This window comes from Garra rufa, chromosome 22, assembly GCF_049309525.1.
Source record: "Garra rufa chromosome 22, GarRuf1.0, whole genome shotgun sequence".
Classification (NCBI taxonomy): Eukaryota; Metazoa; Chordata; class Actinopteri; order Cypriniformes; family Cyprinidae; genus Garra; species Garra rufa.
Genome location: NC_133382.1, coordinates 22,816,345 through 22,842,883, shown reverse-complemented (window position 1 = coordinate 22,842,883; position 26,539 = coordinate 22,816,345). Strand labels below are relative to the sequence as shown.

Sequence of the window (26,539 nt, the reverse complement as noted above, 5' to 3'; positions counted from 1 at the left end):
AACAGAAAATAAGGGGAAAAGTGTCCATGAAGGGAAATAGTGTCCAAAATAAAAGGGGGATCTGGTGTCCTCGACGTGAAGGGGTTCCGTGAAGGTAGGGCAGTGTTCAGTAGGGAAGGGTCCAGGCAAGGGGCAGAGATGCCGCCGCCCTCGCGCTCCGGACCGAAGCGGGGAGCGCGTGCGGCCGCCGGACTCCGCCACGGAACCCCTTCACATCGAGGACACCAGATCCCCCTTTTATTTTGGACACTATTTCCCTTCATGGACACTTTTACCCTTATTTTCTGTTTAATAAAAGCCTCTCCGAGGCCTGACGCCACACCCACTGAGTCTGTCGTTCGTCCCTCCCGCCACAATATGTTTGATGAAATCCGAGTGCTTTCTGACTCTGCATAGACAGCAACGCAACTGACACGTTCAAGGCTCAGAAAGGTAGTATGAAGGACATTGTTAAAGTAGTCCATGTGACATTAAAACGTAATTTTATAAAGCTACGAGAATACTTTTTGTGAGCAAAGAAAACAAAAATAACAACTTCATTCAACAATTTCTTCTCTTCCATGTCAGTCCTTGATGAGCATTCACTATAGTACCACAACGTATGCGTGTGGTGCTGCTGGCGCAGGAGCCATCGTTTTAATAATGTTACCAACCCTGAACTTTTAAATGGTAGTGTATGTTAACCATTTATATATCATATGATGATATTGATTGTATTAACATTTTAATATTATTTAAATCACGTTGGCATATTGCTGGTACATTGCAATCTGATTTGCTGAAATGCTTTTCTAAAATGAAAGCATCTTCATATCAGATTCATCTTAACTTCTCATCCTGTTTAGAGTAAAACCTCAAGAGCTAGAAAAATTTATTCAGACAACTTCAGCATTTCTCACATTATAACAGTTTATTTGCTATAGTTTAGAAAGTGGTAACAAAATATGATAAGAACTTAAACTGTGTCAGAACAAATTCATCTTGATACTGTCAGATAACTTTGATAGAAAGGTATGTATCAAAACATTGGTCATGTCAAAGTGTCAAATCAAATTTTTGGTCTTGAGTTTTTATTAAGAATTTTTGGGTATAATATGTCACAGTTTATTTTATTTTGATATCCTTACTTACATAAATGAGCTATAGTGTCCTGCACCCACTAGTAAAAAAAAAACATATATAAAAAATTATATCTGATATCTGAACAATTTTTGGTTTGACTATGTCAGTGAGCCTAAAATGTAAAACCAGGACATATTTAAAAAATTTTGTGGCTTGTTATTATTAGCAAAATCTTCGTCATGGGCCTTCTGGCTTTTGTCTGCTCAGCCTCTTTTGTAAGAGTTATTAAGTAGATAGTTATGGAAATTTAGCACTTCAAGAAAATATGAGTATTATATGGGAACAGACTAGTACATATTGATTGGAGATGAACTTGAACTTTTTATGACTCATACAATAGAATCTAGAAAGTTTGGTAAGAAATATGCAGAGCAGATTTAGATATTAAAGATAATATGAATAATTTATTATAATAGTAACACTAATGATTGCTTGTTATGTCAAGTTGTTTTTGCAATCTGAAATTTTGCCATGTTTGTTTTAAGTTTTATAGTTTTTGGGGTTTTAGAGTACTACTATATATTTAAAAAGTAACTAGGTAACACTTTAAAATAGAGAACACATTAACTGTTTTCCTTGAACAAACTAATTTGCAACTTAATAGTTTGTAAGGTAGTTGTTTAATAGGGATAGATGGTTCATCCAAAAATGAAAATTCTGTCATTAATTTCTCACCTTCATGTTGTTCTAAACCAGTAAGACCTTTGTTAATTTTGGAACACAAATACAGATATTTTTGATGAAATCTGAGAGCTTTCTGACCCTGCATAGATATAGTTTAAAATGGTGCATTTGACATCAATTGTTCAACCTTAAAAAGCTATGAGAATGTTTTGTGCACCATGAAAAATAAGGAGGAATAGCAGAGGAATGCACATGTATACGTCGATAAGAAATAGTTGAATAAAGTCATTCTTTTTGTTTTCAAAAAGTATTCTCATCACTTCATAACATTATGACTGAACCTCAGATGTCACATGGACTATTTTAAGAATATCTTTACTGCCTTTCAGTGCCTTAAAGTGTCAGTTGCGTTGCTGTCTATGCAGGATCAGAAAGCTCTCGAATTTCATCAAAAATATCTTAATTTGTGTTTTGAAGAAGAGCAAAGTTCTTATGGGTTTGAGTAATTGGGTGAGTAATTCGAATTTTCATTTTCAGGTGAGCTATGCCTTTAACACTAGAACTAGCAAGGCAGTTATTTTGACCGTTTTTAAATTTTGCAATATAATAACTTTGCAGAAAAAAACCCCACGTAACTATAATTTCTTTAATTTTTTAAATGTGTGTATATTTCATAATAACACTTGTTATTTTATTAAAATGACAAAATACAAAAGAGTTCTTATTATTTCTACCTTGAATGGCCAAAGTGGTTAAATTGACCGTTCACGTTACAGATGGCGTATAATTTCAACGTTTGTGAGTTTTTCCCGCTGTTGAAATTGCACATCTCTGTTGCAGAGCAACTTCTGTTCTAGTTGTTTTTATATTCTATTGCTAGTATGCTAATAAGCAAGTAGTTAATAGTGAGAATTGGTCCTTAAAATAAAGTGTTACCGAGAATATACTGTTTTTGGGGACCCATATTAATAAAACCAAGAACCAGCTATGTTAAAAAATCTAGCTCTCATGATAGCTTGTGTATTTTAGGCCAGTAATATTGCCTTGCTTTTTTCTGATACAGCAGCTGCAACCATGAGGTTTAGTTTAGTTCTTGTGTGTGATCAGAGTGGAGCACAACTCAAACACAAGCCTGTTTCTGCCCGTTTTTGAGCAAGTAGTCAAATTTACATTTATTTTTAGCAGCTGATGATATTATCTTCTGTGACCACACATCTCTCGTGCTTGTATGATTTTTATTATATAATATTAAAAACACAATTTTAAGGCATTGCAAAGATGCAATAATTGGCCTTTAATGTGCTTCTTGATATGGATAGAACTCTTATTATACATAACAATTATTCACATATTAAATCTCACCTAAAACGTAAACATACACATACAAACATTCCCTTCATTTCAAATGTAGTTTGTGATATTTGATTTTAGTAGAATTATGCTGTATGTTAAATATTTGTTCTATAACACTGACATGTAAACTTTGTCATCCCACACAAAGGGAAAGATTCATGTAAACACACCTCAAAAAATTCAGCAGTTTTATATAGTTATTACACAATAGCACTGAAATACTGAACGCAGACTATAAGGAGACAATGACGTTCACATAAGCAAGTTTTTCCCTTCTCTTTCTGGTTTAAATCTCATGTAATATTTTAAGCCATGGAGACACCTGTGCTGTGTATTGCTGTTGGAGCTAGTGGGGGTAGTGTGCTTCTGTCTCTGTACAAGTCTGGCGTGTTTTAAGGGACTCCAATCTGGTGAAGAGCTCTGTCCAAATCTGCAGCCATTTCCACCAATCTACTGTTGTGGTTCCTATGGAGACCATGTCCGCTTTCACCATGGTTACAACTAAACCACCTCTTCGCGCTGGCGGCGCAGGTCACGGACGGTTTTGGTTTTGGTGAAGCATCCGCAGTCCAGCAACTCATAGAGGAATGCCAGTGTGGCGAGGGAGAGGATGGTGAGGATGAAAAGGAGAAGGATGATGAAGCAGGCCACATTCCAGCCATCATGGAAGGGATAGATCTGCTGGATCAGAGCAGAGCTGCTGGACATGTTCATACTGCAAAGACACCGATAAATATAGCCGTTATTAAAGAGGAAGATGAGGAAGGGTAAAAAGATTGAGAGTGGGTAGGAATAAAGATGGAAAAAGAGCTGGAGGCAGGGTGATTGACAGACTGAATGGCAATTTCTTCATACTGCTTTGTTTTTTTGGTGTTGATGGAAAAAGGACATACATTAGAGCATGGTAAAAGTTTTTTCAGTTTTTTTATGCTATGCTTTAGCTGTCAATCAGACGTCTTTGTTCGTTACATTGCAGCCCATTTTTTTTTTTTTTTTTTTTTTTTTTTTTTTAGTATCTCGCAGCATAAGTTTAGGTTTTCAATATACCATGTTATTTAAAAAAAAGTTCAACTTTAGTTTGATGCATCTTAGTCATCCGGTGTGCTATTACACTCTGTCTAGCTGTTTTTTTAACCACAACATCACATCTTCTAAAAAAAATCAAAATAATTATTCAGAGATGATTTAAGATTGATTAGCTGATTAGTTGGTTGGACAACCCACAAACTTTTTGAAATAAATTATCTTTTAGGAACAAGATATATTTATTCTTTTAAATCTAGACGTGACCAAGTTGTGTATACAAGGTGTCATATTAGACATACTAGATTTTAGGTTCATGCATTTAAAAGTTACACTAAAATTCAGAAGTTTGGAGTCGGGTTTGTAATATTTATGAAAAAAGGCTCTTTTGCATACCAAGGCTGCATTTATTTGTTTAGAAATAGAGTAAGAGCAGTAATATTGTAAAATATTATTAAAATTAGAAACAGTGCACAGTATTTTAATACATTTTAAAATGTCAGTTTATTCCTGTAAAGTAAATGCTGAATTTTCAGGAGCTGTTACTCCAGTCTTCAGTGTCACATGATTATGCAGAAATATTTCTAATCACTGTTGAAAACAGTTGTGCTGCTTCAGAGTTTTGTGAAAACCATGATTAATAATTCTTTGATGCACAGAAAATTTAAAAGAGCATTTTTTTTTTAAAACAAGTCCTTTACTGTTATTTTGATCTGTTTAAAGGGATAGTTCACCCAAAAATGAAAATTCTGTCATCAGTTGATCACCTTCATGTCGTTCGAAACCCGTATGACCTTTGTTTATCTTTGGAACACAAATTAAGATATTTTTGATGAAATCCGAGAGCTTTCTGACCTTGCATAAACCACAACGCAACTACCACATTCAGGGCCCAGAAAGGTAGTAAGGACATTGTTAAAATAGTGAAATCAGTGGTTCAACTGTAATTTTATGAATCATGAGAATACTTCTTGTGTGCAAAGAAAACAAAAATAACAACTTTATTGTTCATAAGAATACCACAATGCACTCTTTCGGATTTTATCAAAAATATCCTAATTTGTGTAATGAAGATGAACAAAGGTCTTATGGGTTTGGAACAACATGAGGGTGAATATTAATAATGACAGAAATTTCATTTTTTGGTAAACTACCACTTTAATGCATCCTTGATGAATAAAATTATTAATTAAAAAAAAAAACAAATCTGACTGACCCCAAACATTTGAATGGTGGTGTACTTTGAGAGGTTCAAATATTTCTTGCCAAACACTTGTTATATTAGCCCAAAAAGCATGTACAGATAAGAATATAAAGCTTGTAAGTCTGCTAGAAAATATAATGCAAGCAGATTTAGCATACTATTTTTAATGAACTTTGGTTTGGGATGGACTAATCTTGTATATTATGTTATGACAAATAGTATGCGATAATGCTATACTAGAGAAATGAATTGAGATGAATCCGCTGACCTAGTTTGCTTGAGTGGACATTGTGTGTGTTGTGTAGGTTTAGCCCAGAGTGGAAGCTGATATACAACACATTTTATAGGCTTTCTCAGATCATTTGATTTTCTTATATGGCGTTTGAAGCTCGTTCTGATGATCTATGGTTTTCTGTATTGCATATATCACTAAAGCAGGATCTGTGCATTCAGGAATGAAATTGTAGGTGTAATTGGGTTAACTGTAACATTAGCCATGTGAAAGCATTTCTCACACGCGTGTCTGATTGTGCACATACGCTTCTGCAGGAATACACCTTCACTTTCGATTCAACCATGACTCACAGAAGAGAGTTCCTCCATCTCCAGAGAGATTTAAACTTTTTTTTTTTTTACATTCAATTATTCACATTTTTATCTTATTTTTATTTAAAAAGCTGGTCTTGTGACCTTAGTTTAACTCTTGTAGACTCCCCCCACAGACAAACACAGTCTCGTCTGAAACAGACAGATGGCTCCTGCTTGCCCTGGTCTGCAGAGACCCCCACCCCGAGCATCTCTTAGTATGGTGCTACCATTTCTTTCAAGCCCTTTTATATTGTTGGTCTCTTTTGAGAATTATAGGTGCTAATGAATGATTTTCTTGTTATATTTTCAGTACACAATCAATTTGATGCACTCTAGTGTAATGATCTAGAACTGCACAGTCAGCTTCAACTGTCTTGGTCCTGCGTTTGTGTACAAGTAACATTTCCGACCAAATCTGATGCTTTCAGATTACCTTTTATATGTTTGTGACACAGTATGTTCATTTATTGTATACATTTTAGTAATGGTCACACACCTTCGTCATGCATATTGCATATTCTCAATATGAGTCAGTTAATAAAAGAATTCTATGGACGTTTATATAAAACCGAGATGGTGCTGTTTTAGTCTGTGTAAGTGTTTTGCATGGTGTTGTGTGATTTATAAAAGCAGGACGTACCTGGGTGTGAGTGTCTGGGTTGCGGGGTGATGGAGCAGCCTCTTGCTCGTCTGTGTGTTGTCTTTCTTGCCGCTCACGCTCTCTCTCTCTCTCCCTGCCCCACCTTAATCTGGAACCGTGTATTGCACTGGCTGTTATGAGTCTCTGCTTCAATGCCATTGGCTGGCTGTCCTGTCTTTCAAAGCATCAGCCATCCAACCTACTGTAACGCATCTGCTCTCGGCATTAGGTCCCGCCCACATGATGAATCATTCATGAGTCAGTGCCAAGATGCGGCTGAGAATGGCTGTGCTCCAGTTGCCAGGGTTTGAGAGCAGGGTGTGGAGGAGGAAGGGGATGTGATGCTAGAGCTATATGCACTAAGGAAATTATTCTGGTTCTGGAGCTTGAAATGGAGAAAGCTATTATGAAAACAGAATGAGTGCTGACAATCGAAAAGAAAATGTTTGAAACATGACGTCATTGTTCAGCTTTTGTCGATTCATGTAGGGCTGGGTGATATGGCCAAAAAATGGCCATCTCAGTCGATAGCAATGATTATCACGATAAATGTCAAATCGTTATTTCTTTTAAGTTTAAACCAAACTTTCCAGTTGTAGAAACCAGACAGGTAATTGTGGGGGTAATGGGTGATATGCACTTCCAGTCAAAAGTTTTTGAAAAAGTCAGAAGTCAGATTTTAAGTGCTCACCAAGCCTACATTTATTTGATCCAAAGTACAGCAAAAACAGTACAATTTAGATTTTTTTTTTTTTACTATTTAAAATAACTTTTTTTTTATTCGAATATATTTATAATTACAGAATATATTTATATTTATAAAATGTAATTTATTCCTGTAATAAAAGCTAAATTTAGTACTCCAGTATTAAGTGTCACATGATCCTTCAGAAATCATTCTAACATACTTTTATTATTATTATTATTATTATTATTATATAGTATTATATATAATATTTTTAATATTTTATTTATATTTTTTCAGGATTATTAAATGAATAGAAAGATCCAAAGATCAGCCATTGATCTGAAATAAAAAGCTTTTGTGATGGAAAAAGTGCTTTTGAAATAAAAAGTGATAGACATTTTATAATGTTAAAAGATTTCTATTTTAAATAAATGCTACAAATTCAGCTTTGAAATCACAGGAATAAAGTACATTTTAAGATATATCCAAATAGATATATATAAACAGTTATTTTAAATGGTAAAAATATTTCAACATTTAATTGTTTTTGTTGTACTTTGGATAAAGTAATGCAGTTTTGGTAAGCAGAAGAGACTTCTTTAAAAAAAACATTAAAAATCTTACTGTTCAAAAACGTGACTGGTAGTGTAATTTTAAAACATTAAACCAATTGGCACGATGCAGATGTAAATTTATGTTCATTTTTAAGAAACATTAACATCTGTAAATTTTGTAGCACATAACCTCATATTACGGTAAAAAATGTTATATTCTGACTTTCATATTCTTCTTTTATTAAAATTTACAACAGGAAAAAACACTCATATCACCTTATGTAACTATATAGTTTCTGCGGTATTTGTATGGGGGGAAAAAAATACATTTTGTATAAATACAAATGCACAAATGCTATAGTCATTACTCTTTCAATACATTCAACATTTGTCTACATTAATAATATGATAAAATAGCAATATGTGTATCCACATTTGTGCCACAATACTGTGGTGCATTTCCATGGAAGAGCTTTTTAACGGGATTGTTTGTGTCACAATGTTTCTCATGTTTGTCAGTGCTGTTGAGAACGTCAGAGCTGTTTCAGCTGGCTTTAAACTAAATCACCAAGACATTTGTGTTCTTTTCTGAATTCAAGTGCTTCTTGCTGAATTTCACAACGCTGGTCGCATGATCAAGACGATCAGGCAGTAAACATCTCCTTCTGCTGCGCTGCAGTTTAAACCAAGCTGATAATTGATCCTTGTGGCGCCGTTAACACTTTTGGCGCCGTTTATTCCACTTTTGGTGCATTAACATTATAAACATTATAACAGTCCCTGGTGGTCTAGGAAAGACCACACACACACCCATCTACATTGATGGGGCTGAAGTAGAGCGCGTGACTAGTTTCCAATTCCTGGGTGTCCTTATATCTGAGGGTCTTCCCCCGGACCCTCAACAGCACCACCGTGATCAAAAAGGTGCAACAACGCCTTTACTTCCTTAGGAAGCTAAGGAAAGCTCACCTGCTCACCCACATCCTGCTGAACTTTTATCATTGCAGAGTTTAAAAAGATGCAGTCCCATACACTATCAATACTTGTTGGATAATAAAGTTTGTCACAATCACAGGCAATGTTTCAGTCCCCTACCTGACACTACCACTGACACTATTAAAGTCTTTAATAGTATACATATGCCTGATAAAGGTCAGTGGACCGAAACGTTGCTTGTGCTTGTGACAAACTTTAATATCCAGTAAGTATTGATAGTGTGTGGGATTACATCTTTTTATACTTTGGATTCGACAGTCTTGTTGGACTGTTTTTCCTACGCACCTATGGTTTTTCCAGGTTTGCTGAGTTTCCATTGTAAAAAGGTGTAAACGGTAGCAAAAAAGCGTACCATAACACTTTTTTGGGACCCTTCTTTTGGTTACAGAGCACAGTAGTCTGGTACCTAAAGGGTGGAGCTAAACTCACTGCAGAATGCTGATCGGTTGACACGGAATTGTAACTTGAGCATCCTACAAGGGGAATGAAGCATCTCGTTTCGCCATGCTGTTCACGCGTGTAGAGCTTGTTTACATCAAATTGTGCAAACAAAAAAAGTGTATTTTATAATTTTAGATTTTCACACAAATACACACAGAAAATGTCATGCTTTCTTCTTCGTGCGAGAATGACTTTGATCGCTACTTTCCGGCATACAGCACGTCTGTCAAGTATGGGTACTTATGGCAGTGGAAACACAAGTTGGATCAGGGTGTTCCTTCCTGAATTGAACCATACTATGCTGTACTAAACTGCACTGCTTGGTGGAAACGAGCCAACAGACACTTACCACAAACACTGCCTACGAAGTGTGAGAAGCATTAACAAAGATACCTCACACCTTAGCTACGGATGGTTTACTCTTCTCCCATCTGGGAGACATTATAGGAGTCTTCGCTGTCACACCAGCAGACTCGAGAACAGTTTTGTTTTTTTCCTCGGCTATCAGCATAGTAAACTCTATTTAAATGCTGGACACAAAATAAAATAAAATAAAATAAACCCTGGAAAATTCTGACTTAAGGTTACTTTTCAACCAGCAAGTTGTTTTTTTTTTTGACCGAAAATGACACAGGCCTCTCCCAAAAGATAATACGACGATGTACAAGAGGCATCGTTGTGTAAAAAAAATATTTCTCAGCTTTTATTTACATTTTGAACAAGAAAAAAAAAAACTTGCTGGTTGAATAAAAGTAACTTTAATTCAGAATTTGCCAGGGGTGTGAATAATTTCGGGCTTGACTGTATATGTGTATGTGTGTGTATGTATATATAAATATAAATATTTACATTTATAATTTATTTATTTAAACGACATAATCTTTATTATAATAATAATAATCTTTATTGTTGCACACTTTGTACTTTCTGCACTGATATGGTCACTGACCATATCTTTATATATTTACAAATACCTCATAATTTACAAATACCTGAATAATGTGCATTCTGTGTTATTTACTTCTCATTTGCACCCTACTGTAGTGTATTTCATAGAGAACTGCATTAAGCTTGTCTCTGCACCTGTCCCTCATAAATGTTTATTGCATACATTCAGAATATTTTCGTTTTTAATTTGTATTTTGGTGTGTTTAGTGATTCTGAATAGATCTGTATTCTGCCCTCCAAAGGCAAAGCGCAGTAACTACACATTTGGTCAAAATTGAGTTAAGGCTTAAAATGGACATTGTGACAACTGTTTTGTCTCGTGGCAAAGTCTCCTGGTTTAATTTTGTCCTGTTTCGGAGAAATGAGAGTGTTGTTTCAGAGAAACGAGAGTGTTTGACTAGCTGTCAAAAACTTTAAAGGCATTTTTCTCAGTTTCAGTGTTCGCGTAGTTACTGCACTTTGCCTTTGGAGGGCAGTATTGTAGTTTATATGCAGTTCTTTGGCATCTCCCTGCGAGTATGTTTGATATGGCAGGTTGATCTGTGCTTATTTGTTACTGTATTAAGTATGGAAGCCCGTTTCCGCCACTGAATAAAAAAAATAATAATAATATTGCGACTTTTTTTCTCAGAATTGCGAGTTATAAAGTCAGAATTGCGAGATATAAAGTCGCAATTGCGAGTTATAAAGTCAGAATTGCGAGATATAAAGTGGCAATTGCGAGTTATAAAGTCAGAATTCTGACATATAAAGTCGCAATTGCGAGTTATAAAGTCAGAATTCTGAGATATAAAGTCGCTACAATTCCAGGCTACACTGTGGAAAGGGTAGAGCCCTGCACGGGCCTTAAATCTAAGCCCTAGCCCGGCCCTGGCCCGAAACGCACAGGCTGTAGCCCGGCCCGTGTCTGACAGCTTATCAAAAATTTTGGCCCGAGTCCGACCCGAAGCCCGTCTTTTTTTCCGCCAAACAGCTTATACAGTTACAGCCATTAAAATAGACCAGATTCGTATTTAATAGAAAGTTTGTTTTTTCGTTTCGTTTTTTTATCAGAACAATTTTGAGAAATGTTTGGAGTTTTTTGTTTGTTTGTTTGTTTGTTTGTTTTTTAAATGTAAGTTTTAGTTTAAGTGACATCGATATCCAAGCGGTATGTGGTCCACAGTGAGTTTACTAAATTTAACCTATATATCAAATCAACACTTGACTAGTCTACAATGCAATTCACAGATATAAAACAAACATCAATATATCACAATGTTAGATTTAAAGTTTATTATCACCATCTCAGAACAAAGGCATTTCGAACAGGACAGGCAGCTCTGCTGCGCAAAACCGGAACATACAAAGTCGCAGTGGTAAAGTAAACGAATAATGAACAAATATATAAAGAATAAATAATAATATAGAAAACTTCAAAAACACAACTTTACTACGTGGCTGAAAATCTCTGTGCTGCGCAAAGTATGTAAGCGGAGTGGAGCTGCAACAATTTCCCTCGCGCTCCGTGCATTTAATAATCACTCTGCTCCAGCTCCACTCCTCGCTCACTGATATCAGAAACACCGCTCCGCGTCAAAAAAAAAAAAAAAAATTAAGTATGTTTGAAATGTAACAGTCCTGTTCATAAAATATAATAAAATAAAATAACAGGAGAGTTTCAAACATAGTGTGCAATATTTGTTCCGACCACAGCTAATAATTGTCAGCATTAAAAGAGTATTGCTGCTTTATCCAGTGCAAAGTTTGTAATGAAAATAATACATTTTCGTCAGTTATTTTACCTACAGATCACATTATTTCTGATTTGAGTGATCCATCTCTAGCTAAACATGTTTAACATATGATTTCCTGCTTAATGTGCAGTTATATTATGGACCATTGGCATGAATTGTACTCATGATGGAGCGGTGGTGGAGCGCTCTTGAAGAGAGTGAAAACCATGACGCTCCGACTTTTAACAAAAATCCGCTCCTTCCTCCATTCAAAATCACACCGCTCCACTCCGCGCTCCGCTCATACTCTGCTATGCGCGAGTTAGGCATCACTGGCGCTTCCGGGGACGCACGCATTAAATCTCATTAAACTTTTTTTTTTTTTTTAAGTTTTTTTCTAAAGCAGGCCCGAAGCCCGATATGCGTGCAAGGTATGACGTGAAAATTGGCCCGAAGCCCGGCCCTAGGGGCAAAAAAAAGTCGGGCCCCGACGGGCTCGGGCTCAAATGCAGGGCTCTAGGAAAGGGGCTGCGCTCTGGGTGTAAGCACAATGGTACAGGTTACAGGTTACAGATAATGAACTCACACAATAAACAAAATTTGTTTTCTATCGATTTATTGAAGTAGACCTTTCAAGCTGTCTATAGACATGTATTTTTACAAAAGCATTTTGTAACGTTGTGTTGTTATTGTGGAAGTACATAGCCTACTATAAAGAAGACATTTATATTTATTTATCGAGCCTGCGCCGCCCACCCGAGAAGTGCAGTGTTTCGCATTAAATTATATGTATTGCAAGCAATATAGCCAGCTATTATGAAGAAACGTTATTGTGACTAATTTGCAGAGCGGTACATCAGACGAACATTTATTCTGCATGATGGCACAGACAGTAAAGACGAAAAATGAACAAAAAACCGGAAAATTCTGGCTTAATTTTTTCCCATTTTAAAACAGAACGAAATCATCATCATCATCATACAATCAAATCGTTTGTCATTTCTCTTTTTTTTTCTTTCGGTTAGTATTTGGATTTGCTGTTAGTCATATCCTCTGGGTCTGAGTGCAGTTATTGGAGACAGATTAATCCTAATAAACATGCGGCTACAATTGAAACCGTTACATTAAAATACTTAAAACAGTGTATTTCTATAACTTCAGCAGCGTGCAGATCCTCCTTTATGTCAGGACTGTGGCGAAGGCAGGGCGGACAATCGCCTAGCTCGCTCACATTACATGTAATCATATAAAATCATATCGTTTTTATGACATGTCGTTTTAACAAGACAAGATCTCCGTTTCCTATTGTGCTTTACCAGAAAGTGTCACAAATGAACAGAAACAAAAGTCAGAATTGCGAGATATAAAGTCGCAATTGCGAGAAAAAAAGTCAGAATTCTGACTTTATAACTCGCAATTGCGACTTTATATGTCAGAATTCTGACTTTATAACTCGCAATTGCGACTTTATATCTCGCAATTGCGACTTTATATCTCGCAATTCTGACTTTATAACTCGCAATTGCGACTTTATATCTCAGAATTCTGACTTTATAACTCGCAATTGCGACTTTATATCTCGCAATTCTGACTTTATAACTCGCAATTCTGAGAAAAAAAGTCGCAATATTATTATTATTATTTTTTTTATTCAGTGGCGGAAACGGGCTTCCATAATTAAGTTACTGTATAACTTTACACAACTTGTAAAGAATATCTGCAGTGACATGTTTTGTTTAAATTAGAGATGCACCGATTGATCGGCTAGTGATCGGAATCGGCTGATTTTTTTGCATGATCGGCCCGGATCGGTGACCGGCCGATCCTTTTATTGCCAGCGGCGCATGCAACTACGTCACAGCCACGCGCGCGCAGCCGCGCACTCACATTCGCGTGTAAACATGTCTTTGGTGTGAGTGAAGATGACACAAAGATCGCAGTTTGTAACATTTATAAGGCCAAAATACAACGTGAGGGAACAACCATGAACCACGCGCGTGTTTGTACATGTGGTAGATCGCGCCCCCGCTCTGCATATTTTGCATGTCTCTTAGTTAACACACCTGATTCAGCTAACCCGCTCGTTAGAAGTAAGCTCCGTGAATGAACTGTGTTCCGATTGACATGGTGCCTGCACAGTGTTCATTGCTCCCTACTCCCTGAGCAGGGGACATCCGTTGACGTTTACTACACTTTCATTCATTCACATATTTGCGCTATGCCACCGCATACAGCGTCTTCACACACTACAGTTCGAAGCGAGCATATATGTTCCATTTGGAGGTAATTAAAGCGTGCACGACGTGAATTTAATTTGTATTTATTTACAGATGCATTAATGTTACACTTCTCTAGTAAGTTTCATCTGTGTGTGAAGACGCTGTATGCGGTGGCGTAGCGCAAATATGTGAATGAATGTTACGAAGTGTAGTACCGCTGGATTAACTGGTGACAAGGCAGAAATGCTTCTCTTAGCCATTAATGCTCAAGTAATAGCATTTAGTACTAGCATTGTTATTTCTACCTGTTTGAAGACACAGTGCACTTTTTGTTATTAAAATTATTGTTGTGAGATGATCCTGTAATTAATGTTTAAAAAAAATTCCATATAAAATTCATTGAAGAAAAGTAGATTTTTTTATGCCTGCTTTGTTACTTATATTTTATTTCTAATGTTTTCAAGGCTCAGAGCACTTTATTTTGTTAAAGTTATTTTAATATGAGAAGATGTTGTAATGTTTATACATTTCTTTTATTATAAAATAAAAAAACATTGAGGAAAAGATTTTTGCTAGTATAACTATATACTATGTTAGTTACAGGAACTAATTTTATACCTTTTTCAAAGGCACAAAGCACTTTATTTTGTTGTTAAAGTTATTTTGTTGTAAGAAGATCCTGTAGTGTTTAAAAATGTATTTTATTATAAAATAAATTTAATTAAAGAAAATATTTCTGTATAGGCCCATGCTTTCATTACAGTTCTTAAAAAAAAAAAAATTCGGAATCGGCAAAAATCGGAATCGGCAGGTCACACTTACTGAAAAATCGGAATTGGAATCGGCAGTCGGTGTATCTCTAGTTTAAATATATCTTGAATTGTTTAAAAAATAATTACATGAAATTGAAAAAGTAATAACACTACAATTCAAAGGTTATTGTGAATAGAAAATGTTGGGGAGCTTTGCAGTATTGCAGGAGGGGGGTCTTAGAGTAAAAAAGAGAAACACTGATGTACAGCAAAACAGAGACAGCTTTATGTAATATTTAATTAATAATTTATAACAATTTTTCACTAGAAAATGAAATCAAAACAAAGTTTAAAAAGTTGTTCATAAACATACTTTTAAACACAAACTGAGCTCCAACCACAACATTTGCTTTTTTATTGTCACAGAATCAAACACACAGGATATAAAAGGGAGCGAAGGATACATTTATGCATCCTTCAAAACTTGATCAGATGAAGGTATCTCAATGGACAGGATGTGACACGATCATAGGATTCTGACGTGCCTTGATGCCTTCCTACCTCTGTTTGCTGCTGCCTGCACAGGCAGCATTTTCAGGTTTTAGATGCAGCATAAAAATAGCATCTTTGGATAATGCACTTTTTTTGTATAAGCAACCAGTCATCTCTGATTTATGTTTCACTAACCTTTAGTGCACACAAAAGTTGCTTAATTTTGAGACCTCACTGAAACAAGTAATGAGAACTTGAATGTTTATTCAGTGAAGTATTTGTCAGACTGATTCGAAATAACAACTACTGAGTCTTTTTGAACAATTCATTAAAAGAACCAGACTGCACTGGTTGTGCTGTATGTTTGTTTTGTGCGCAGCCCACAGGGATGTCTCAGTAAAAAAGGTGTTATTTTGCGGTACACAATCTTTAAATCATAACTTGAATCAGACTGCAAACTCATATTAACAACTCTGGTAAATATGATTTTGTGGTGTAGATATAGAAACAAAAAGCGATGCAGAAAATACCAAGTGTGTGTGTGTATGTGGCATCATTAAGTATTGTTTACTGGCCTAGTTACACTAGGGAAGAAACATTTTTTTAAAAAGATAAAGTTTTGGTTAATAATAAGGTGATTTCTTTTAAGACTGCTTACATGAAACATCCTCAAAAATACCAACATACAGTGCAGACCAAAAGTTTGGACACACCTTCCCATTCAAATGAATGAGAAGGTGTGTCCAAACATTTGGTCTGTACTGTATATATTTCTGTTTATTAAAGTTTTTACTCTACATTTGTGCAGTTTTCAGTGGGTTAGTGATATTTTTTTAAATATATATAAATTAATAAATAAATATTTTTTAAATAGGTTTTTATACAAAAACTGCTTATTTATGTAAAATTCACTTTATAAAAGACCCACATTTCTAACTTTAATTCATGGGGATAACATGGATAATTTCACATGGTTTAGTGTAAGATTTGTGCCCATCTTTTGGAAAATCCAGTTTTAAAAGTAAAAAAACAACTACAAATAACTTTTACCAGTAGGTGGCTGCAGAGCTCCACTATTTGCTATTTGACCACCTGAAAGATATTTTTTCAGTTGAATTCATATCTACAGTACAGACCAAAAGTTTGGACACACCTGAATGAGAAGGTTTGTCCAAACTTTTGGTCTGTACTGTAATTCATAATAATTTCAGTAATTAATCATAAAATATAACCATATATGAGCATAAAATAAGCATGCAACAGCTTATGCTTATTAAGAATGCATAAATAACTGGTTTTGCACATAGAGCTCACAAAACCAGTCATAAGTGTAATTTTTTTTTTTAGAAAATTGAGATTTATACATAATCTGAAAGCTGAATAAATAAGCTTTAAATAAATATAGTTTGCTAGAATAGGACAATATTTGTCCAAGACACAACTATTTGAAAATCTAGAATGTGAGAATGCAAAAAATCTAAATATTGAGAAAATTGCCTTTAAAGTTGTCCAAATGTAGTTCTTAGCAATGCATATTACTAATCAAAAATTAAGTTTTAATATTTATGGTAGGAAATTTATCTTTACTTTATCTTTTACTTTATCATTTTAACCCATACAATGTATTTTTGGCTATTTCTACAAGTATACCCGTGCTACCTGAGTTTTGTGGTCCAAAGTCACATATAATATCCACAGCAGTAGCAAACAAGCTGAGCAAACAAGTAATATGAAGCAACAGCTGCTGAAATGAATGTTTAATATTTATACTGTGCTTTCTGTGTCATTATACTGCTATATATTCATATATCTCACTGTTTATTGTATAGGTTTTTACAATTTGGAATCGAATAGAAGGCTGTTTTGCCGTCATGCAGATGAAATGTTTTTCACAGAAATTTTACTTTGTGTTAGAGAAAGTGTTGTCAAATGGATTACATCAAACGAATGAATTAAGGCATCTGAATGGCTAGAGTGCTTTTTTACTTTGCACTTTGTCAGAATAGACCTTTTTGTTTGCTTTTTCATTCCTCTCTTGGTTTTTTGTGTCTCTTTAGATAGAAAGTGTCTGCTGACAGCAGAGAGAATTGTAAATGGTGTGGAATATAACTGCCAGAAACTAACTTTGTGTTTGAAAACATGTTTGTTATTACTTTGACTGTCATTTGAAAGGATCGGTTATAGTAGTTCTGCATTAATAGTCTAGTAGCTGCAACACTTACTTATTGTAGCCTTTAATCTCTTTTCCTCATCTTTGTTCTCTTTTCATCGTTCAGATCCCAGCAATGGCTCCTTCAATCTCAAAGCACTTTCTGGGAGTTCAGGATACAAATTTGGAGTTTTGGCCCGAATTGTCAACTACATGAAGGTAATAGGAAAATACACACATTTTCGAACATTTCCACAGCCTAGTGGTTTGTTCAAGCAAATATTTGCTGCAGTGTCTTTCAGTTGTCTTTTCTTTGTTCTTTATGATCAGTTTCTATCTCACATTAGTGCACATCACAGACAGATCTTCATTGAAAAGGTTTATTTTAACTCAGAAGGAGATTTCTGCAATTCAGAATACAATTCCCAGAGGAAGACCCATGGGAATGAAATTATCATGAGCTGAGCAATCCACACTGTCATTAAACACATGCTCCCTCCATCAAATGCCATGGGAAATGCCTTTCAATCTCAGCACATCTATTGCCAGGGTTATATTTGTACCAGTATTGTGTTCTAAAATGAGGATTTCTTCTGATCGTTTGTGAAGGTTTTCATGTGTGCTTGAAAACCAGACAAAAAGAACTGAAACAGTTTTCCCCCAACTCTCCTAACAAGTTTCTTTGTTTGACCTGAATAAACACTGAAATGTCGCACTAATGTGACTAATATGCATTGTCAGAGTCATTTTACAGTTGTTTCGTATTATAGTAAGCAGTGTCACTTTTTTGTGTGTGTAAGCCTTGGCAGTTCCCCACAGTGAAATGATGTACTCTCTCTAACTTGACAGTAATTAAAGGCTGTCAGGCTGTAATCCACAGATTTAGATGTAGCTGTGACACATTTAAACTCTCTTTGTCTTTCTCGCTCTTTCTTTTCCAGACGAGGCACCAGAAAGGTGATACTCATCATCTGACTCTGGATGAAATTCTGGATGAGACCAAGCTGCTGGATATTGGCATGAAGCAGAAACAGTGGCTTATGAGTGAGGTGTGTGAAGACCACAGATATCTAGCCACTGTTTTTATTTTATTTTATATATATATAATTTTTATTACGGTTTGTTTTATATCTATTGGTTTTACTTTGTTTTTCTTCTTTTGTGTTCTTGGAGTGGTATGTTAATGCATGGTTTCTGTAGTAGCAGCTGGACTTGCACTGATTGCACAATTTGTAAAAATATGCTTTGCATGTAGGTGGTATTTGAATTGCTTGGGTGGTAGGAACATTTCTTATTTGATTTACATATGGTTCTGGGGCCACGTATTATTATTGTTATTCAGATATTACAATTTGTTTTGACCATTAAATGCTATGATTAACCAATCAAAATCATGTGTTCCAGGGAGCCATGTAATAACACATAATATTCCTTTTCAAGGCAAGAGTACATAAAAGAAGGAAGGCTAAATCTATTTCCCTCCCTCCATCCAGGCATTATCAAGTAATCCTAAGATTGATGTGCGGGACGGCAAATATGCCTTTAAACCCAAGTATCATCTGAAGGATAAGAAAGCCCTGCTAAGACTACTGGACAAACACGATCAGCTGGGACTAGGAGGAGTGTTACTAGACGACGTTGAAGAGGGTCTACCCAACTCAGCAAAAGCTATTAAAGTAATATGCTATCATACTATTTTTTTGTTGTTGTTTTTTTTTTTCCCCAAAGGTTCTTTTTCTAGACATTTCGTTTTGAAGCATCACGTACAAAGACTCTTCTGAATGTTTTGAGGCATCATTAAACAGCTGTACTGTGATTTTTATTTATTTATTTATTTTTTTTTTTTTAAGATTTTTTTTAAGTAAAAATTTTATGGGAGCCTGTTTCCACTACTGAATAGAAAATTTAAAAAAGGTAATTGAGACTTTATCTCACAATTGACTTTTCTCGCAATTGCAAGTTTACATCTGTCTTTTTTCCCCCTCAAAATCAGACTTTATAACTCACAAATATGACTATATTTTTGCACAGTTCAGAGAAAAAAGTCAGAATTGTAAAAATTTCAAATCGCGATTATGAGATACAAACTCGCATTTGCGAGGAAAAAAGTCAGAATTGAAAAAAATACCTTTTTATTAGAATTGTGAGATATGAACTCGAAATTCTGAGAAATTAAGTCCGAATTGCATGATATAAACTCCCAAATTGGACTTTTTTTTCTCAGAATCGTGTGATATAAACTCGCAAAGCTGACTTTTTTCCTCAGAGTTGCACGATTTAAACTCGCAATTATGAGTTAGAAAGTCAAGACAAACTCACAATTCTGAAATAAACTCTCAGTTCTGAATTCCAGGATTACAGGTCAGAATTACAGGATATAAACCCACAAATCAGATTTTTTTTCTCAGAATCGCATGATATAAATGCATTTGCAAGTAATAAAGTCAGAATTGTGAGACAAACTAAATTCTGAGAAATAACTTTGCAATTCTGAAAAAAAAAAAAAAATCACAATTCTTGGAAATAAAGTCAGAATTGCGTGATATGAACTAGCAAATCTGACTTTTTTTCCCTCAGTATTGCATAATATAAACTTCAGAAACTTCAGAACTTCTTTTTCAGAATCGTGTGATATAAACTCGCAATTGCGAGTTATAAAGTTGAGAGACACTCACAACAACTCGCAATTCTGAGAAAACAATGCAGTTCTGAAAAAAGTTGCAGTTCTTAGAAATAAAGACAGAATTGCATGATATAAAGACGCAAATCTGACTTTTTTTCTCAGTTGCGTGATATAAACTCGCAATTGCGAGTTATAGTCATAATTGCGAGACACACTCACAATTCTGAGAAATAAACTTGCTTTTTCCCCCTCAGAGTTGTGTGATATAAACCTGCAATTGCGAGTTATAAAGTTAGAATTGTGAGACAAACTCTCAGTTCTGAGTAATAAAGTCAGTTGCATGAACTGGCAAATCTTTTTTTTTTATCAGCATTGCATGATATAAACTTGCGATTCTGACTTTTCTCAGAATTGCATGATATAAACTCGCAATTGTGAGTTATAAAGTCAGAATTGCGAGAGACACTCACAATTCTGAGAAAAAAAGTTGCAATTCTTAGAAATAAAGACAGAATTGCATGATATAAAGACGCAAATCTGACTTTTTTTTTCACCAGAGTTGCGTGATATAAACCTGCAATTGCGAGTTATAAAGTCAAAATTGTGAGACAAACTTTAATTCTCACAATTGCCAGTGTATTCTTGAGGTTGTGACTTCTTATAATTGCCAGGTTATATCTTGCCATTTTGATTTCGTAACACGCATGTATATAACTTGCAATTGTAAGAAAAAAGTCTGAATTGCGAGTGTATTTCTCACAATTGCTATAAACCTGCAGTTGTGAGTTATAAAGTCAGAATTGTGAGACATAAGCTTTAGGGGTGTAACAATACACCAAAGGCACAATTCGGTTCGGTTCACGGTTTTGGAGCCACGGTTCGGTTCGGTTTCTGTTTGCTGTGGGGTTAGGGTTGATGTCATCTTAACAGCAATGCTAAGGAACAATAGATTCACTTAATAACAAGAACAACTAAACTTTTTCTTTATTAACTTTGCCAACCCATTTTAGTACAGTCAGGATACCCGAGTAAGTTAGACATTTAGACATTCACTTGTCCGAGTTAAAAATTTACTTATCCGGGGTAAAAAAAAAATGCCTTTTTTGCTGTAAATCAATCCATTCTGAAGCTATAGTCTCATCACTACTCTATAAGGTCTTACTTTAATCTGAATATTTGTGATATTTACCTTAAATTGATTTCTAGGACACTTTTTAACTTTATTTTCCTAACCTTACTAACTGTATGTGTCATCATTCACATCAAATTCTTAAATTTTATCAATACATCAAATTAGAATAATTAGACTCTGTATGGTTGCACAAATTAAATCAGTATCAACAAACTCCATCTTTCCATTGCACAGGAAAAACCGAGCCTGCAATGAAATTGACATTTAGCTGTATTTACTTAGACTGTTTAATGAAGATAAGAGGTTCCAAAAAATGCATTTACACAGTAAAATTGCAAATACATAAATAATGTAATAAGATTAATGTTATACTTTTTTTTAAACATAAATCAAAAATATTGGAAAAATGCAATACCTTTAAATATAAAACCGAACCACCAATAGGTGGCAGTAGTCACTGTCTTAATGAGCGAGTCACGGATTCAACCATAGATGGATTCAACCAGTTCGTTCACTGACTCGATTCATTAAAAAAATGCTAAATCATTCAGTACTGAAATACCGCTGTGTTGCTCGGAGATTCACGGAGGTTCTGCTGTTGCTTAGAACTATTTTCGTTTGCAAAAATGGTTAATGATGTGTCTAAAATGTAAGTCAGTTAATATTAACTACTAGTTTATTGAACTATGTTTGTTCATGCTTGTTTCTTTGTGTATGCTTTTGAGCCTATTAGTGTTGATTTTCTGTGAGTCAGATAGCCTGCACGAGCTTGATACTGTCCGTTTTCAGTTATCTGAAGTAATAAAATCAGAATTATGCTCACCAAAGTTTCGTTGTTGCGCTAGTTATTGTTTGTAATTGATGTTTTAATCAGGTTACTTGTCCGGTCGGGCAAGTAAAATCCCCTTTCACTTGCCCTTTCACAAAATCCACTTGTCCCGGACAAGCGTTAATGTCGAGCCCTGAGTAGTAACCGAGTGTGATCGCTCACTTAAGTCACATGACATGACATGCACTTGGAAAATACTAACTTTAGAATATAATATTTAGAACAAAAGCTCATCATTACTAATACAATTTAATCAAATGTGATAAAATAAAGATGTGTTTAAATTGGTTAAATTAGTTAGAGACAAGTGACGTCAACCCCAACAATGGGCAGCAGGGGGCGTGAGAGTACCGCGGTACGCCACGAGAGTTTCGCAATACGTATCGTGGTTGGTGTATCGCGATATTTCGGTTCGGTTTGTAATATCGTTACACCCCTAATAAGCTTGCAATTTTGAGAAATAAACTCACAATTCTGAGAAATGAAGTCAGAATTGTGAAATAATTGTCACAATAACCTTTTTTTATTTTTTATTCAGTGGCAAAAATGGGCTTCCATACCTTTAAGCACCTAATTTGCATTTAATATTTGAAAATAATTTATCTGCCAGCTGACTTTCTGTATTTAATGTATGGTTCTCAGTAATAAAGAAGCAAATTAGCAAATGTTAGGATTTGAAATACTTAATTTTGTTTTGTGCATTTTGTTCAGGCACTTGGGGATCAGATTATATTTGTGACCAGGCCAGACAAGAAGAAGGTTCTCTTCTACAATGACAAACATTGTCAGTTTGCTGTTGATGAAGGTATGTGACTATCATTATTATTATTAAAGAGTGATTAATATTGACCTGATGCAGCATTGTTGATTACTGTCTGTCATTCATTCTTCAGAGTTCCAAAAACTGTGGCGCAGTGTTCCTGTTGATTCCATAGATGAGGAAAAGATCGAAGAGTATCTGAAGAAACAGGGCATATCATCCATGCAGGAGACGGGACCAAAGAAAATGGTGCGTTTTGTTACTCTCACACACACAGATAGACATTTACATGCAGAGAAACAAACACAAAACTCATTCCAGATTGGCTGGTTTATGCATATTTGTGTGGAAGTAAACGGTTGCTGTGAGGTTGATGTGATTTGTGATTGGCTGTTGCAGACGCCCATTCAGAAGAGAAAGAAACCTGGAACACAGAAAAAGAGACGGTTTAAGACTCATAATGATCATCTGAACGGAGTACTGGAGGACTACTCTGAGGGAGTTCCCTCCAAGAAGTGACACACATACAGCTTAAAGGCTCTAAGTGACAAGACTGATATCTGTGTGATGTTTGTATATCTGATGTAGCGTTTTGCCAAAACCATAAAGACATGCAGACACACACACACACACACACACACACCTTAGAACTGTACTGAGTGACACGAATGTGAACGGATTGTAAATATTTTCTTTTCACTGTTATGTTTTACTTTTTGCTAGTGCTTTAAAAAATGGACATTTAAGCTCTTCTTTTTTTAGATTTAAAGATTAAACAAGAGCAATCAAACCACATACATTGTTTCCTACATTTATTCATGTTCAGTAAGATTTGTAATGCTTTTTAAAAAAAAGTCTCTTCTGCTCATCAAGGCTGAAGAAAAAACTTTTGAAATATTATTACAATTTAAAAAATGTTCTATTTTAATATACATTCAATTCTAGTTTTTTTCTGTGGTAGCCAAACTGAATTTTCATCAGCCATTACTCAAGTCTTCAGTGTCACATGATTCTTCAGTAATCATTCTGATATCCTGATGTATTTTCAGTGTTGGAAACAACTGTACTGCTTAATTTATTTCCCAGTATTTTTATGATGAATAAAAAGTTAAAAATAACAGTATTTATTCAAAATAGTCATTTTAAGAATGTGTTTATCTCTTTTTATTCATTTTACACATCCTTGGAGAATAAAAGTGTTTATTTCTTTCAACTTCAACTTTCAACTTTGGATTTGTTTTTGAAGAAGTCTCTTATGCTCATCGAAGCTGCATTTATTTAATCAAAAATATAGAAAAAACTAATATTGCGAAATGTTTTTAACAATATAAAATAATGGTTTCTATTTTAATATGCTTTAAAATATAGTTTATTCCTGTGATGCAAAGCTGATTTTTTTAGCAGCCATTACTCCAGTCTTAAGCATCACATTATCCTTCAGAAATCATTCTAATATGCCGATTTATTATTAGAATTATCTGTGTTGGCAACAGTTATGCTGCCAACTTTTTTTTTTTTTAAGTCAGAATTGTAAGAATTCAAACTCGCAATTACGAGATATAAACTCACATATGAGAGGAAAAAAATCAGAATTGAAAAAAAATACCTTTTTATTAGAACTGTGAGATACACGCTTGAAATTTAGAAGTGCATGATATAATCTGGCAATTTTGAGTTATAAAGTCAGAATTGCAAGACAAATTGATTGAATTCTGAGAAAGTTGCAATTTCAGAATTGTGTGATATAAACTCGCAAATCTGACCTGTGATACTTTTCTTCAGGATTCTTTAGTGAATTAAAAGTTAAAAGAAACAGCATTTATTCAAATTAGAAATCGTTTTTTAACAATATAAGTCTTTGCTATCACTTTATCAATTTAACACATCCTTGCTGAATGGAAGTACTAATTTCTTTCAAAAAAAAACAAAGAATAAAAAATTGACTGACCCCAAAATTTTAAATGGTAGTGTAGATTGTTAGAAAAGATTTCTATTCTCTAAATAAATGCTCCTTTTCACTTTTTATTCATCAAAGAATCCTGAAAAAATGGGTTCCAACATAGAAAAAAAATCTGCATATTAAAATGATTTCTGTAGGATTATTTTAATGTTGATTTATTATTAATGTTGACACTGAATACTGAAGTAATGATGCCCAAAAACAGCTTTGGTCACAGGAATAAATTTGATTTGAATGTAAAAGCATTATTTTACATTGTAATAATATTTCACAATGTAACAATTTTGTTCTGTATTTTTAACAAATAAAAGCAACCTTGATGAGCATAAGAAACTAAAAAAATAATAATAAAAAAATTTAACTCATACAGACCCAAGAACTTATTTATATATATAGAGAGAGAGAGAGAGAGAGAGAGAGAGAGAGAGAGAGACAGAGACAATAAGGTTTATAAAATTATGCTGTTTTTTTTTTACTTTAATCATAGAATCCTGAATTTTATTATGCACTCAAAAAACAAATTTTTGTTGTTTGTTCAATTTAATTAAAATGAGTAGATATGACTTAAATATTGATTAAAATTATTTGAGCTTCATTGAATTTAATTTAGTCAACATAATTTAGAGAAAAATAGGTTTACAGTTTTTTTTCTAGTTGAGTCAACATGAACATTTTTCGTTAATCATGAACACCTGCTGTTAACAAGCTGAATTCCCGAAGAACCAAGAACTGACTTCAGCAACAGCTTCAGATGAAATCAACTGAAATAAAAGATACTAAATCTCTCAAGATCTCAGCAGAGGAGGATTAAACCGCTCCACAAACAGTAGCACCAGCTTCACTCATTACTTACCAGTCTGACCATATTTCTGTCAGAAGATCTTATTGAGAATGGTCAGTTTAAATGTTTTGTTTAGAAAACAATGTCACCATTGTGGAGATCAGGGTTTACTTTGGTTGGGCTCTTGACCCTTAACTTGCGATATTAGATTTTTCACTGCAGTGATGCATATGTTGTTGTATAACAGTGAAATCAGTGCTCTATGTTGTGCATTTGTTCATTGCTTGTGATGAGACTTAATGTAAATTGTCTGATCACTGACTGCATATGTTATTTTTTTTGTTAAAATATAGGTTCTGTGTAATGTTTCTGTGATACCATAGTTTCAGAGTAACGTATTTCATCTGTTATCGTAAATCAGTTTCAACCCATGTACATGCAAATGTTTTGAAAAGCTGAGTCATATTGATACACACATGAAGAATCAGCACATGAACCTCAACAATGGTGACAATCAACAAAATGCTTCACACTGCAATGCATGCTGGGTAACATCATGGTACAAAACTCCTATCATGCTCTGTAGTATGAATATTTGTTGTCACCACTGTTGAGGTTTGTATGATAAGTGTTCATGTCTAAAAGCATGTACTGAAATTTCTTGTCTTTGAAGTAGTATGATGCAGTTTGCTTTTTTTTTTTTTTTCAGATGTGTCATGAACTGCAAAAAATGTCCTAAAAAAAAGCAAAACCACTGGGTTTTATATAATAAAATTTGTCAGCAGACAAAGTAATCTTTCACTATAGGCTTTCAATTCAGGTGTGCGCAGTGAAACGCATTTGCAACTGCAGAAAAACAATTTCTTTAGAAGTTCTATAAGGAACAAGAGTCCAACTACAGAAAGCACCAACCTCTATGATGGTGGCATCATTTATTGATTAGTGT

General features: G+C 34.6%; 2 protein-coding genes across 2 annotated transcripts; one reads left to right on the top strand and one right to left on the bottom strand.

The window, feature by feature from the left end:
- Window positions 1–2,962: 2,962 nt before the first annotated feature.
- smim18 (small integral membrane protein 18) lies at window positions 2,963–6,644 on the bottom strand. The gene is made up of 2 exons (XM_073828889.1): window positions 6,555–6,644; window positions 2,963–3,814 (listed from the first exon to the last, which is right to left on the bottom strand). The coding sequence occupies exon 2, from the start codon at window positions 3,811–3,813 to the stop codon at window positions 3,601–3,603; it is 213 nt and encodes a 70-aa protein (XP_073684990.1). The 5' UTR covers window position 3,814; window positions 6,555–6,644; the 3' UTR covers window positions 2,963–3,600.
- A 5,802-nt stretch (window positions 6,645–12,446) lies between these two features.
- On the top strand, window positions 12,447–26,383 carry gtf2e2 (general transcription factor IIE, polypeptide 2, beta). The gene is made up of 8 exons (XM_073827880.1): window positions 12,447–12,462; window positions 17,417–17,500; window positions 17,636–17,727; window positions 18,450–18,557; window positions 19,002–19,184; window positions 22,804–22,897; window positions 22,986–23,101; window positions 23,252–26,383. Exons 1-8 carry the CDS (start codon window positions 12,447–12,449, stop codon window positions 23,369–23,371), a joined length of 813 nt encoding a protein of 270 aa, XP_073683981.1. The 3' UTR covers window positions 23,372–26,383.
- The last annotated feature ends 156 nt before the right edge of the window (window positions 26,384–26,539 follow it).

Bases quoted from the DNA above. Each gene is read 5' to 3' on its own strand.
- smim18 (XM_073828889.1), bottom strand. From the start codon at position 3,813: ATGAACATGTCCAGCAGCTCTGCTCTGATCCAGCAGATCTATCCCTTC.
- gtf2e2 (XM_073827880.1), top strand. The intron at 22,898-22,985 runs GTATGTGACTAT...TTCATTCTTCAG, and splicing joins TCAGTTTGCTGTTGATGAAG to AGTTCCAAAAACTGTGGCGC. The intron at 23,102-23,251 runs GTGCGTTTTGTT...TGGCTGTTGCAG, and splicing joins AGACGGGACCAAAGAAAATG to ACGCCCATTCAGAAGAGAAA.